Source organism: Pygoscelis adeliae, unplaced genomic scaffold (genome assembly GCF_000699105.1).
Source record: "Pygoscelis adeliae isolate BGI_AS28 unplaced genomic scaffold, ASM69910v1 Scaffold386, whole genome shotgun sequence".
NCBI lineage: Eukaryota > Metazoa > Chordata > Aves > Sphenisciformes > Spheniscidae > Pygoscelis > Pygoscelis adeliae.
Genome location: NW_008824940.1, coordinates 126292 through 142654, shown reverse-complemented (window position 1 = coordinate 142654; position 16363 = coordinate 126292). Strand labels below are relative to the sequence as shown.

Genomic DNA, 16363 nt, shown 5'->3' with positions numbered 1-16363 from the left:
TACTCCAGCAGAATATTTCCTTCTATTTAACTAGGGCATTACCCATTTTGCAAAGAATCCATGTACCAACTGGCTTAGGATAAACACAGGTCTTCTGGTGATTTGGTTTTAAATAACTTTCTTTTAATAGTCACCAAAATAATCATTCCCACAGCAGATGAATGACCACTTCCATGGACCAAAACCTCATAATTTTTGAGTGATGCCACTGGATACTGTTACTTACCAATTGTGGCTTCTTGCCTACTTGTTAATCTCTAAAGAAGACATCGTATCCAAACCTGAAATTACAGACCCCATACAGCAGCTTCTGCTGCTGCCATGCTGTTTTTGGAAACAAAGGCTTCCAGCGGCAGTGCATCTGGCATGTGTGCCTGCAGATGGGCAAGCATTTCTGCTCTCTTCTGTAATCTAAACTTAACGGGAATCTCAATTCACCTGACAATAATATTAAACCAGAGGACAGCACTGGATTGCTTCCCAGAGCATCCATCAAGTATTACATTAGCTACAGAACATTTATTAGACAGACCTGTCAAAACACAAATGCCCTGTGCCATTGTTGTCATCCCTCTTGTAAAGGAAACCATTATTTGTGGCTTGAAGCACTCGCGCAGCTCAAGCAAATATTTACTTCACCTAGCAAATGCATATGTACAGCGTAAACCTAAATGTTTCTACTGATACTGAAAACCAGTGACATAGATACAGGAAGGATGAAGCCTTTACAGTTGTGGGAATGATCACAACTGGACTAAAATTCAATTTAATGTCTATTATTGTCTTTCCATTTACCAAAGAAAAAATCAGAAAAGGTGGACAGACTTCCTAAAAATATTTCTAGACTGACATCTGGGTTAAAAACAAGCCTCTTTCCTACATTTCAGTCACTGGTATAAAATGATGTGATAACGATACTCACAAATAGTCCCTTTGCTAAAAATTTGTAGTATCAGTAACAAACTGTGAAATAGTAGAATGTGGAGAGGAAATTGTCCTAATCCTCTTTTTCAAAGTGGCCATGTTTCCTGGTTTCAGCTGGGAAAGACACCAGTCGTTGGTGGTTTAGAAGTGAGGGCAGAACTGCTGAACTCTGCAATGGGCTACCCTAAGGAATCTCCCATTTTAGCATGACTAGCTAGGATAGCAATAGAAAAGACAGGTCTTAAGCATTTGCTGATGTCAGCCCATCTGGATGATGTCAAGGAAATAATATTGGTACTCTATCTATGTCATTGCTTCCAACTGTTCCTTATCTGCTGGTGGGTGCCACAAAATAGCATAGTATTTGGGGATTAGAAGAAAATCTAATTTCACAGGTTAAGGTACAGCTGCCTCAGCAATTGCAAGAAGAGAATAGAATTCTTGGAATCAGTGACCAATCTATTGACATTTATCAATAACTTCATAAACTGCAAATAAACCCAGCAGCCAGTTTTCAGCTCTTTATCAAGGAGTAAATCACTCAAAAGGAAACTTTAGAATAAGACTCTCCTGCAAGAGCAAGAAGAACCGAGGTGAGAAATCAACTGCACATCAGCATGCTGTCAGGGCAGACTCGGTCACCCCAAGTAAAGAGCAGCTGTACCTTGTTTTGTCGCCTTTGCCTTCTTCGAAGCCTCAGAAACTCCTTGTGCTGCCGTGAAACAAAGTTGACTGCTGCATATTCCAGTAATGCAGCAAAGACAAAGAGAAGGCACACGGCCATCCAGATGTCGATAGCTTTTACATAGGAGACCTATAAAGAAATAAGACACGGCTTGTTATATTTCAAACTTCTTCATGAGCTGAAGATATTGACGTGAAAAAATAAACACTTTTCTGCACTGCATGAATTCCAGTTGTTCAATGAGGTGGGATTTTTTCTTGTTTTGTGTTTTGGTTTGTTAGTTTATGGGCTTATAACAAATAAATAATCCAGCTATTAATGGAAATGCGTGTTCACAAAGAATACACAAATTACGGGCTACTGCCTTTAGGAAAAGAATCAGGATTAGTCTAACAAAATACAAGTCACAATCACAGCTTATCAGAAAGAATACGAATACAGGGCGTGATACAATACCCATTGAAAAACAGCTCTAGAAAGTTTATAATTTTCAGCTTTTTCATCTTTTATGAACCAATTACCGTATTGATTAATTAGCTATGTTTGGTATCCATAACCTCAAAATAAACTCAGGGTACTGTATCCTATTGGTTGATATGACTTTACTAATATATGTGTTATTAAATATTCAATCCTAGTTGCATGACAACTCTATAAGAAAAATAAACCTTCATAGATATTATCTACTACAAATACCCAAATACCAAATGCCTCTGTTCTACTAAAAGCCTATTCTGATTTGAATTGACTGGTCCACAATAAAATCAGATGTATTACAGCACTGCAGTGTCACAAGATTTTTATCGTATTACCCACACAGTGGGCAAAACAGTAGCCAATTAATGAGCTACACACTATGCATATTGTCCTCCATAGCTGTATTTGGTCTCTGCCGTTCTTTGTAGTCTTGCAGTTTTTAAGCAAAGATCTTACGATTAGGCAACAGCAGGTTGTCTCTTTTGTTTATCAGGTATTACATCCAGGGTGGAATTAAAATAATCTGAATTTTAATGTCTACAACATACACGTGAGATAGTTGTCTAAACTCCTTTGATATTAATAAATCGAGGGATGAAGAAGAACAGGCATTTCTAGGATGCAATGTATCTGAACTGTTTTAGATGTCTTCTTTGGGATGTGATGAATGACACCCGAATAGTGCTTCTTCATTCTCATGTCTGTAAAGAGGAGCTTAGAACCACTGTCTAAGCATAGACACACAGGGCTTTACTCCATTGTGTAAATAAAAGCATCACATACTTCCACATTAGGTACGTAGCCTCCATTTGCTAATCCAGCAGAGCACAAATGTCCAGTATTATAATAACCAGTCCTCTGGAGATGTCTCAGATACCCAAGGTCACCTCAAATGGCACCACCATACAACTGAATCAAGATAAGCAAAATGGTTCGTACCTAAATTCTGAAAAATTATAATCAAAGGTATTTGATTATAGCCTGAATAATAAAATTAAAGTCTGAATAATACCCAGCAGGCCAAACATTTCAATGCAGTCAAAACATACAGTGGTCTGAAAAGACAGCAGAAAAGGATGTGTTGTGCATCTACCACTCTAATGTTTCCAGTCGCCACCTTGGAAAACTCCACCTCTACCCTTTGCACACACTGTTCAACATGACCTTGCTCTTATGGTTGTGGCTACCATTTCATGATGAAGGGAAGCACACCTATTTCAGTAGATTTTGCTCCTGTTTACCATGTGCTTGAATAGCATTACTTTTCAAAGTCTCTAGAACATTTTTTGTTAATGTCAAATGTAATATACTGCACTACGTGCTCCAGCAAGCAATATGAGCAGAGGAACTGGCTTTTAAAGCATGGCAGAAAGGGTACAGAGCTCCATCCTGCAGATCCTGGATACTGAGCAGGACATTTCAGAGGAGTCAAATATTGTTATTCAGCCTGCACCACGGGAACATACATTTCTGTAGCTGAGGCTATACTCCAGCTCCACACTGCCATGCCCACTGCAATGCCCACAATACAACATGCACAGGCTGAGATGGAAGAGGAAGATCTAGCAGGCTAAGGTGTCACTATGAATCTATGCCTTTCAATTAGATACACAGCAGGTATGCATTTTTCTCTCCCACACATAAAAAAATCTTACAAGTTACATCTTTCCTGAACAGCTGTGAAACCCAGTGAAAACTCGACAATGTCCCAGACACTCTGTGCCACAGGTTGAGGCGCAGTAGGAATCAAGTCACTGTAATATCTGTAAAATGCAGCTGAGTTTAGATTGTTTGTTACCTTCCTTGAAGGAGCAGCTTGTTTTCCTTTACAAATGCCCTTAGGAGATGTATTAGACATGCATAAACAGCTGGACTGTGCTGCCAGAGACAGCACAATGCAGGGTGCTGAAGCTACAAGAATCAGCATGTCTGACTGTGCAAATCCTGTCCTAGCGGGCTTAAAGCAGGGAGGGCAAAATAATAAAGGAAGCCCTGAGTTAGCCTTCCTGCCACTTACACAGTGCTGCCATAAATGGCATCCACACAACTGCTGAGCCAGCTGGATTATTTTAATTCCAGCCTGCTGGGCTGGAATCAGAGGATCACGATATACTTGGCAGGTACGTAGCTTGTTTTATTGTTTAGCTGTTACCATACCATGGCACAGCTTTAAGTGTGAAAACAGCACATTAAAAATAAATAAATGGTGAAATCCTGATGATCCCTTTGTTTTCAAATCATTTGACGTAATTTTATCTATGTATCCCCAGTATGTACAGAATTATGCTGCTAAAAGCCTAAAAGCCCATGCAATTTTCTGAAGTCAGACTTTTTTCTAGGCATCCCTATGCATGGAAAATGACATGGATCTATTACACCAAGCCTAGGAGGGCCTCACCTGGTACACGTTTCCAAAGAAGTCCTAAAGTGAGTGCCCAGATTTTAGACCAGCACTTTGGTATCTAAAGCATGAACAATGCAAAGATTTGGTGGAATTTAGGGCCTGTGTCTGCTTTAGCTGACTCCAACCTGTGTCTTCCTTCAACTAGGAAATGGTTACATCTACCAGATCGTAGACCGATCTGAAGTGAACCTCTCTCAACCACCCTTGCTGAAGCTGTTCCACTTTGTATGAAAACACTTAAAAATCCATTGGCTTGGGGACTAGGAACAGAGTCTCCCCTTCCTAGATGCAAATCTTAAGCAGTGGAATATGAAGTCATTCTGTCTCCATGTCCCAAACACATGCAGGGATTGAGAAGGCCCTATCACAGAGTATTTTATTGTGCTTGAACAATTTCCTCCGTGAGATGAGCACAGAAAGGATGTGAATTTGATCTGCACATTCCAGGTGAGTGTTATAACCACTTGCCTACCAGATGCTGTACCTTCTTACTGTAATGTCTCACATGTCAATGAAATGCCTTTTTCTAAGAGCTCCTCAGCCATTTCCCACTTATCTCCACAGGAAACTCTTCACTCAGCAGGCTCTAGTGTGCACCTCATCCCTAGGTGCTTATTTCTCCTTTGCACTATATAAGGAACCTTTCACATCTAATTTTCAGTTAAAAATATTGCTGAGTTACACGCTTGTAGGAGCTGGGGTCTGCAAAACTCAGTACTTCATGATATCATAGGCACATCCATTGCTTTAAGAGGTTCTTCTACCAAACTCAAAAACTGTTACCAGCTATGTTTTTTCCCAGCTCATAATATAGCTTCAAAACTCATATGTTTGCTCAACTAAAAGACTTACATCACCTGCTTTGGTAAGGACTTATCAAACAATACTATATCTCCAGCTTCTTTAACTACCATGTCCATGCTCCATGCTCCATAGTCACTACTGTGTACATCTAGGACAGTATAGATAGACCCTGATTTTTTTGGAGAAGGTTTCATCTCACCTAACTTAAAAAATATTATGTACATGTGTTTTTTTTTAAATTAATGGTAAGAAATTAGCATTTTTAGGACAAAATGTATCTAAGTGGAAGGTAGATATCTATACTATAGTCAAATGAACTGTACCTTAAAAATTCCAGTCTCTCATTTTTGACCAAGACTGGAGTTTTGGGTGGCTATTTCAGGTATATATGTCTGCTTGATATAGACCTACGTTGGTTAGATAAAGCCTGTGAATCATCTCTATTAGCTAGTGTCTTTATATAATCCTAAACAGAATAGAGCAGAAGAAAACAAGTTACCCACACAAGCCTATGTAGTAGAGACTGTTACCTGAGCATTTGCCACCTTTCCCATCATTTCACTTGCAGATCAAAATGCAAGGTGTGCAGTAATACCACTAATTCAGAGTAGACATTATCAATAACAATCAATAGCAGTAGACAGACCAAGTAGCAATAGTAATTGTTGTTTTTTCAAAGGTAGACCTTGTAAAACTTTCTCTGAAAAGCCTGTAACCCCACCAGCACACTGGCTCCATTTCCTTTGCAGTAGTTTTACAAGTGGATGTTTGCAAACTCTGCCTTGTTCAAGGTTACCATGTTCAGAGAGCACATGAAGATTTTCTTGCCCTTTTCTTTCTTTAAATAGCTGCTCCACTTTTTACTGCATGTTGCAGAGCTTCCTCTCTAATGTTGTTTGGGGAGAGGGGATTTAGTGGCTCCCACCAATAAAACCATAAATTATATCAATTATTCAGATGCTCTGTAAATGTTTTAGGGCCAGCTAATGAGGAAAATTTTTCAGAGTGAGAGCTGTCTGCACCAAGAGCCAAGTATGACAAGGCTGAGCACAGTAAATGTGACAAAGCAACTCCTTTCCCCTCATAATTTTAATCATTTGTTATTTGGCCATGCCCACTACGTAAATAAAAGGCCAGTTTATGCTCTATACAGCACTGCTGTAGCATCAATGACCCCAGTGAATGGAAATGAAAGTCTAAGGAGGATCACACTGTTGATGAAGGCCTTGCAAAGATTAAACCTTCCACTTTTCCAGCTCTTTTTATTTCAGCACTGTGACTCTCTCACAGCTTCTGGGTACCTTTTGGAATATCACCGTGTGTCACTCCCAGAACAAGGCATGCTTTTGTGGAGGGAAGCTGGGGGAAAACGTGGTCATGGGTCCCACAGTTGAGCAGCTGTCCTTTGTTGACATTTGTGAATCAACCCAAATGTGTGCTCTATTTCTGCTATAGCACCAGCCTCATAAGACTCCAGGCAATTGCTTTAACTCTCTGATTCAGTTGAACAGGTGTAAAATGGAAATAAAGACACATCCATTCTCTCCCAGAGTTCTGCATTGTGAAAATGACTTCAATATGCAGTGCAAGGTGCTCAGCCTGTCTTAAAAAACATATATTCCCTCATTTTGGTCAATAGGATCGCATGAAAAGATATCTTTGACTTGTGATATGAAGCCCCAAACCTCTACTTTTGCACAATACTACATTCTAGGCAAGATTTTTTTAAAGAAGAAAATTTTCAGCTACTGGAAAATGTTACAATTTGAAATTAATTTCTCCTACGCATTAAAAGAATGTCTTCAGGGAAAAAGTTTCAGAGAATTTTTCAGACTGGAAATGTGGAAATATAACAAAGTAATGTTTTAAATCAAAACTGAAACAAAAGTTATGTAAAACTGCCTTCCAGTACAAGACATTGATGTTGCATTAAATTTCACTTTATTTTTTTAATCCAAAGCACTTACACGAAATTCTGTTGTCATAAAACTTACTGGGTTTTTTTTGTTTTCCAAATCTTGAATTCATAAAGAAATTGATAGCTCTTTCCTGCATATCAGCTTTATATAGCTGAAGCTGAAAGCACCAGTCCTGGTTTCATCACATTTTCCAGGCAGAGAAGTTTCTGAATGAAGAACATTCTGTCAGCTGCTAGTACAAGGAAAGTATTTTCTTTTTATCTCATTTTACTCTGGATCTTTCTTTTCACCCGAATATTTCACCCCCATGAAATATCATCATTCTAAAACAAATTCATATCAGAAAATGCAAATTACTCTCCCAGTCCTAAAACCTCAGTCATTTTATACTATTCTGTTGTTGCAACACTTTCCAGTTAATTATCCTTCACAGAAATTTAAAGGGTCATAGTTACTGTGCAATACCTTGATGGGTCAGGTCAACAAGACTTTTTAGCTTAGTGGACAATACGGCATAAAACAGAAAGTGGTTTAGATTCCACCAAGTTCAAAATTAATGGGATTGATCACCTGGTGAGAAAATCTTCATGAAGTGTTCAGGAGAGGGCAAGTAAAGCAACTGTCCATCACAGCTGGCTTTGGGACCTGTTCTCGAAGGAGGATGCTTCTGCAGGGGAGGGAATGATAATGAAAGCTTTCATCTTCCAGACCGTGGTAAATGTTTGTTTGCCTCTTCAAGACTTTAATGTCCATATTCTTTCCAAAATGTACTTTGCAATGAAAAAGGTTGAGCTATCAGAGCTACTATTCTGTTACTGGAAAATAAGCACTCATAGTAATGGGGAGATTTTGACAGGAGATGGTTCATTGGTGAGTGAGTCCTGTAGAAATTGTAGGTGTCCTTCATCACCTCACTTACTGCATTTCTAGGTGGTTTGGGAAGACAACCAGCCTGGCTGGTGACCTTCTTTCCTTTTGAGGTGAAATGGGGCTAAAATCAAGTCCCAAATGTCCCATCCAGGAACCAAGCTACTACCCTTAGAGTAAAATGCCTATTCTGAGATGACAACATAACTAATTTGCTTTGTTTGTTGGATGAATGAAAAAATCACAATATTTGGTGAATGTGAAACACACTTTTTCCAATTATTTTAATAAAGCAACTCTAGTTTTTTAATTGACTAAAATATTTTGTTCAACTTTTTTTTTCTTTGAGAAACATCTACTTCATCTTCAATTTTTAAATGAAATGTGGACAATTTTCAAAACAAAACAAGAAACAAGCAAGAAATATTTAACTTAAAATTGCTGAAACAAACTTCCCCACCCTCCCTCCATTATTCAGATTCCATCTGAAAGTATCCACCTAACTCAGCAGGGACTCACAAGTTGTTCCAGTCACCTAAAATTGCCTTTTTCAGTGAATAAACTATTCATCCAATTTTTTTTGCTCTATTTTTATCACTGGTTCTGCCAAGTCATGAGATGCTAAACCTCCTACACACTGCTGATGCAAACTAAATGCCGACTGCATTCAAGCCAGGAAAAGTATGGAAACCATTTATGGTTTGTTTTCCCTTCAAAGATGAAGGAAAAATTTCTTCAAGTCTTTGAAGATGATCAGGGAGTTAAGGTATTTACAAATATGCTCAGAGACCGGTCCCTGGAGCAAGATGCTCCCCACCTTCGAGTGTGGCTGGCCCCCAAGAAACTGCAGGTATTACGCAACACTTTGTGAACCTCTGCAACACATGGATAACATCTGATTCAGATGTTACAGAACTGTGTTATAGTATGTCCTGCAGGATGTGATAAAGGGAGCACAGAGCAGTAACTGCACACCGGAGACTGATGTTTCTTTAAATTATGTAACCCTATTCTATATGACACATTATAAAAAAAGTAAACTTGTGTTCCAGGTAAAGGAAAGCCATTCTAGAGAAGCAATAAAATATTTCTTTTTAGCATGGGCTGTGTCTATTCACATTTTATGCTCCTGCTTCTCAAACAGCAATTTTCACTTTTGAAAAATGTAATCCCACAAATACAGAATCAGTTATCAGATTGGTGAAGCCAAGACTGATTGTTTTTCCTTCCCAGGGGCATATGAAGTATTGGCATGTTCATCATGTGTCATTTTGCGCAATCATATGGTGTGGTTGCCTTCTATTTCCCATTCCTGACAATTCATTCTTTCTGTACAGGAAATTTAGACAGGATGCACCATTTCCACTTCAAAAGCCCTTGACTTCCTTGAAAATAGTGTGGCTATTTTTCAGACAAAGAAAAAAAATCTGAGCAATAGCTTAAGACAGTTTTTCTAATCAAGCAGGTTACAGCTGAGAAGACAAAGGCTTGTGCTTTGGACAGATAATCGTGTTGACTCTCAGCTTGGGAGCAAACTGGGTGATTTTATTTTTCATTGATAATGCAGGGATGGGCTGACCTCTGCTACTGGGAATGAAGTAACACTAATTGAAATTGTAACCAGGGTCAAAAGCCCACTTTTGCAAACAAGTAGTCAACTGTGTGTTGTATCACTTTTCACTAAGATGACAATAAAGTGGAAATGTCTCTTATATCTAGGCCAGGAGTTCAAGTCTAGCTCAGACCACTACTGAAATGGTTAACAAGATGGTACAGATGGGAAATGCAGAATTATTTGGAAACAGTACATTCTAGTGACCCTCCCCAAGAACTGTGTTGAGTTCAAGCCCTACAAAAAAGGGCAGGGTGGAACTAAGAATGGTAGAACTGCAACAGGTTGTGCGAAGTTTGGGCACACGGATGGACCAAATAATAAAGGGACTAGTTATTTCTGTCTGATTGTCTCTTTTCAGCCCCCTGCAGAAACAGATTTTGGGGAGAATCAAAACTGTGAAAGAGAGAGGGGAAAAATGCAAATTCCTCTGTTCATCATTAATTAGGATTTTGGCATCCTCCAGGCCACTGCTGACTTTTCTTATTGCCCTGATCCTGAAAAACACTGGGCAAGAACAGGTCAGAGGACACCACCACTCCCACCAGCTCAGCCACATCCTCAACACTATATGGAAGTAGGAAATTGTGGGGTTTGTCACTTTCCAGCCTGGTTACCTCTCTCTGCCCTCTTGGTAAAAAGAGTCTGGTTTAACTGGCCAACAAAAATGTGCTCTGCAGTAGTGTTGCAGACCAAGAGGCAGCTAACCCCACCCCAACCCAATGTCACAGCGAGAGGTGGTACGGTTTTGTCAGATCTCAGACAAACCAGTAAGACCCACAGTCTGTGCTTGAGCTGTCTCAGAAAGAGATCTGCAACACCAAGCATCAGCCTCTTGCCACTAATATTCTGCACATCTCTGCTATTTTCCTTGGTCCCATTTTGTATGTTTTGTCTTCTTCTGTCTTCAAGAAATTGGTCTTGAATAAGAGCTTGCAACCATTTGACTAAGTCTTTCTTTTTTCCTTAAAAAAAAACAGATTTCCAATAAAGCTTTCTACAGTCAAAGGGAAAAACAATCCTCCTGACCCTACGAAAAGCTAGGACTCTCTGTGCACACAGACTCCCCACAGGTTACTACAGCATCTCAGTGTCCCACCAATTAACCCTTTGGATTTGGCTTGTGAACAAAGAAAGGCAGAAGAGCAAGCTCATGTTGGCAGAAATAAAATAAGTAAGACCAATATTTGTGACATTTCTTGTGTATGGACCAAAGAAAGTAATCAACACATTGGTGGAGCCATGGTGATCAGTTTATGAAGGTGACATAAGGATTGATGTCCCTGCTCCAAGGAAGCAGCTTCTTGTTGTTAAGTAATTGAAAGACATTTATCACACATAAACACCCCCATATCCAGCTGAGATCAGTGCAAATTGAGAATTATATGTGGCTGCATCAAGACATGGGCAAACACACCTACGGGCAACCTTTGTAGCTAGATGACAATGTCAGTCTCGCGTCTCATTTACAACAGAAGTTTCTGGCTCTTCCTTCCTAGCGAAATCAACAGATAATATTTTTTTAATGTCATTAAATGCTTACTTGACTACTTGGACTCTAAGTGGTAAATTCTTCAGTGGATGAGAGTGTGGATAAAAACAATCACCAAGGAGAAAAAACTGGGGAAGATTAAAGAGGAGCCACAACACCATGATTGCATGATTGCTAGCAAGAACCACTGGCAGGATTTTGAAACGATGTCATTAAATTTGTAAACAGCGTAAAATGTCGATACTTACTAAAGGAGCATTTATAGTTAAGATTCATTTGAAATAAGAAGCCAATGTGGTATGTATCTGAGTACAGCCAGAGTGCCTACTTCTAAAATGCCAGCTTTTCTGCTGTGATTACAGTTTTCTGAAATGTTTTTTTGTTTGGGTTTTGTTTTTTTTTTTTTCAAACAGAGCATTAACTCAAGTTCAGAAAACCTTTCCATTTCCTCTGTAGATCCAAAAGTGCCTCAGCCACCTCAGGTGAAGAGTAATCTTCATTCAGCTCAGCCACAGCCATGCCAGATGCAGTTATTACCACTGCCACCTGGTTAGGAAGAATTGCACCAAATTGCATTATTTTTTGGCCTTTGAAGAGTTAACTGACTCAGTGCATGACTGTTATAAAATAATAAGTCAGGATTTTATTTTTGTAGCAATAGGAACAAATCTCTTCCTTTCATGTAAAGCAGGTAAGAATCACAGAACTGGCAGATGGCAGTGTAGCTACCGTGATCAATACCAAGAACATTTGCACCTATACGTACATTTTTAGGTATGATTTTTTCATTGGATAGCATGAAAATTGTGTTAATGCTCAGGTGACTGCAGAACATTCTACAACATCTTCTCTGCACTGTATTTCCTACTGTAGTCACAACTAAGTGAACCATTAAAAGTGATCCAATTCACTGAACCAAACAACAAAAACCTAAAATTAGAAAAAGGATGCCTAGGGCAATATGCCTTTTTTTCTTTAACTCTTGGTCTCTGCTGTTTGTGAATAGAAAGATGATTTTTCTAATTCTTCCCTAAGATTATACTGCTAAATTCTGGATTTCTTAGGACTTCCAGCAACGTAATTTGGTGGGAAAATGCATTTGTTTATTTTTATGACTGCCAGTCTCTCTAGATTAGAGATGGGCAAATTAAATTAATCCTTTGGTCAGAGAAAATTGCCTTACCAATACTAAATATAACATCAGACTAAAACAACTGAGAATGGGATGGTTCATTACATCACTCCGTATCTACATATGTTTCTTTCTTGGCTTTTACTTGATCAGTTACTTACTATTCCTGAGCCACTTATCATTCTTAATGAGTCTTCTGGCTCTGTATTCTGAATTGCTACTTTCATCTGATTAAACTGGAAGGGAGAAAAAATACTTTATTTGTGGATAATTTAAACAATATGTAACTAACAATAATGGTGCAACAAATAGATCTGTATACGCAGTCCATCAAATTATTCTCTTTCTATCTTTGGAAAAAAAAGGATTTTAAATGAAAAATAAAAGTGTCCTTAAAAAAAGATCCTGAAGCTGACATCAAAGAAAACATAGGCTCAGGAGGGATAACACGGTCCAATTCCGATTGTAAGAGTGAGTGAGTCATATTTCATGTACAGTAAAGCACTCAAGGAAATATAGAATTGAAAGAGGATGTACAATGGGAATAATAGAATATGGCAATGGTGAAAATGTATGTGGAAAGAAATTGCTGTCTGAATATTAATAAGTGGAAAGAAAGAAAATGGGATAAAGAAGGCAGGTTAAAGGAAAGAAAATGGAATTCAAATAAAGGGGAATGAACAGCAGCATTTAGCAAGATTCATATGAAGATTTTATTTTTCTTAAGCTTTAACTGGATCAGTTTCCATATTCTAAAGGGATCAGAGCTGCCACATTAATGTAAATGTACCTATCACACACCCAAATTAGCTCAAGTCCTTAGGCTCAGGACCTGGAATCAACACTGTTTGGTGAAGCACAGGATGTATGCTCAGACCGCTGTTTTGCGGGAGGTGACCTTGCTCGGGACAGTGCAGAAAGCCGAGCGCTTCTTCTTTTCTCATGGACTCCTGCAGCCAAGGACCCACCTGACCTGCTCTGTAGGTCCCACTAACCAGCTCCAGAGAGTCAACCTGCACCACCTCTTGGGGAGAAAAAGCTGGGACTGAGGGCTCATATTGCACCAGGTTTTGTGATAGAAGCAGACCCACACAGCAGGTTTGAAGCTGCTGGCAAGTACCTCCTTCCCTGTTTTTCCTGTTCACAATCTTTGAAATTTAATGATCTTTTTGTTCTCTTTTCTAAACTCAGGTAGTACTTCCTAATCAAGATCTAGCTGTCCTTTCCAGCCAGACATGTCTGACCAATTAACATTTGCTAACTGAATTATGTTTTCCATCCACTTGTGGAAGACCAGCCATGGAACAAAAAAGCAGGAAAAAACAGCATGGGAAAACATCATTGTAGGCTCCCTTTTGTGTCCATGTGGGACCACCAGGAACACCTGCGAGGACTCACCAGGCTACTCAAGCACAGAAGAGACAGTGTCACCTTTCATACTCATTTTCTGCTGAGGATTCTGATTAGTTGTAATAGCTTACTGATGGTCTGCTGCTAACATCATAACTCAGAATGCAATTCTCTCCTTGGCAAATCAAGAGACAAAATAATCTGTTGATGTATAGTAAAAATTGGGCCCCTAAATTCTGAGACTTTGCTTCCAAGCATAGTCTTATACTAAGGTTTTGTTTGTAGCTATTGTGTTTTTCACAGAATTTCATTTTCACCTGAGCTGGAAATCCAAGTACTTTCTGAATCATATTGTAATGTTAAATTGTCTCCAGGACTGTCGTACTAAGAGCTTAGTTCAAAACCAAGCCATCACACAGCAAGGCTGAGTGAAGTAATTTTCAGCCACAACAGCTAGGAATCTAGGGCAAATATATTAAAAAAGCGATAGCTAAGGACATCATTGCTTCTCACTGAAGGATGCTTGTGCAGAAGCCTTCTAGCTGTGCATTCTTGTGTTTGGGGCACATCTATATTCCCTTCTCAGCTTGTCTTTGAGCCAAAGCACTGGACTTTCATAACAGGAGAATCCTTTTCTGAAGGTTATTTGATTGCTTAGTTTAAAGTCCAGTGTTTGCTCCTATAAAATGCTTTGTTCCTCATCCATTTTCTAATGCCAGAGTGGGTGCATTTGTTTCGTACTGTCTACAGCTATAGTTAAAGCATCCAGAGACTCTCCAAGGAACAGGGAATCACAGCCACACACCTCCGAGCACTAAAGGCGCCCACAACACTCTCAGTACCAGTAACTGAGGCAGTCTAGAGTACAGATGGAGAGTTATATGCAGGATCATGCAGACACCTCTCAGAAAGGCCCTGGAGGTTCAAAGCACTGCAGCACAAGTAAGGGGAACGGTTTTCATGTCAGTCTGATGCCACGTGCTCAAGACTTGTTGAAGTGTATTGCCCTGTAGGATGCAAAAGCTTTCTGGCTGCTTGCAGGATGACTTCATGATACTGACAGATGAATGTTCACCTTACAAAAAGGCTGGAGAAATCCTGGAGGGAGCTAACAGTCCCATATCTACTGAGCAAATCGTTGCTGCTCAGTGAATATTCACAGTGAAGATTGCTCATCTGTGCAGGAAGTAGGGAATAAATCGCTTCTGGTTCTCATATTTCTATTTGCAATGTTATAGGCTCTTGCATACGATGTATTGGGTTATATCCTTCCTGCAAGCATGGCATTATAATTGCTGGTATAGGTCCCTTTATTTCTTTTTTTGAGTGTATTCCTCGTTTGTGTCACATGCTGTGTCTGTAAAACAGTGAATAGGTGAGGTTGAACCACCTACAAGGAGGGGATACCGCTGTATCCTCGGGGAACTGCTAATCCTGCTCAAACGGAGAAGGTTCAAAAGACTTAATGATATGGGATCGGGAGAAACTGTACTGAGAAGCCAGACATGCCTCAGAGATGATGGACAGAATTATTTCCTAAGACCCAGAGGGGACCAAACTGAGTCTTCTGCTACTCAAAGTCATTGGGATGGCTGGAATTGAGGACACAGTAGGTAGGAGGAGAAGCTTTGCATTTCTGCTCAGTCTTACCTAGTTGCTTTGAGTTTATTTAAAATAAATAATTCAACTTTTCTTGTTCTACTCATGTTCAGATGAAACGTGGGTAATTTTTAAGTTCAAAAAAACCTTTTATCTCTTGCGGCATCTCATTGTAAGAAGATGATACAGGCACATCCACCTCAAAGCTCTGGCTGATAGAGGGTCTTGACACAGGCACCATTTCACAAAACGAAGAGACTCTGTGCCTTTCAGCCAACTGCCCAGCTTTTCATGTGTCAGACACAGAGTCAGTGGGTGTTTCCTCTGATACTCCTCTCTGTACTCCCAGGACTTCAGAGCAAGAAGCAAAAGCCGACTTGTTCACCAAGAGCATAATTTATGGCTGCCCTGCAATGCCCCTGAAAAGGAGCAGCCACGTAGCACACAGGGATTGTTCCTCTCATGAAATCACAGACCTGGATGCCCCAGAGTCCATTTTCTGCTTTCCATCTGATGGCGGGGCCACCTGGCATGGCCGCTGCATGAGCCCACGTTCTCCAGGTCAGGCAGACCACATGTCAAAGGTGGGAGAGAAAGGGAACAGCTTTTCTGATTTTCAGGCAATTCTGACCTGCTCGGATGAGTTCATGTAACTTAAAAGAAGCTGCAAAACTGAGCCAGCCTACGCAAGAGAAGACAACAACCTATATATAAATAACAACCTATATAACTTTTCCCCTGTCAATTCCATAAGTAGCTAGAGAAGAACAAAGCTTTGAAGTGAGTCATGTTAACTCCCTTTCTCTCTGTCTCTTCTTTTTTCTAATTCAGAACGTTATAAGGGAGCTCAGAAAACACATTGGTCAGAATTTTAAATCACGAAGATCAGGGTCAAAGATTTAAGGAGATTTTAATGAACTGCCTAAGCTAGTAATTCTATTTGCATAATTCGGAATGAACATGTGTCTTCCTCGAATCATTTTGTAGGCATTTGCCTTACTGGTAAGTCAGTCTAGGGTAGTAATAGCTCACTGGCAGCTTGCTTTCCAGCACTACATATTCTTGCAACATCAGTCAGCTCCTGCTACTAGCTTAAAC

At 39.7% G+C, this 16363-nt stretch overlaps 1 protein-coding gene across 2 annotated transcripts in view; it reads right to left on the bottom strand.

The window, feature by feature from the left end:
* GLRA2 (glycine receptor, alpha 2) overlaps positions 1–16363 on the bottom strand; it is a 129524-nt gene that overhangs the window by 27091 nt on the left and 86070 nt on the right. For both annotated transcript variants that reach the window (XM_009325458.1, XM_009325459.1), the window contains exon 8: positions 1589–1738. In XM_009325458.1, coding sequence (XP_009323733.1) covers positions 1589–1738 — 150 coding nt within the window. The remainder of the gene's footprint in view (positions 1–1588; positions 1739–16363) is intronic.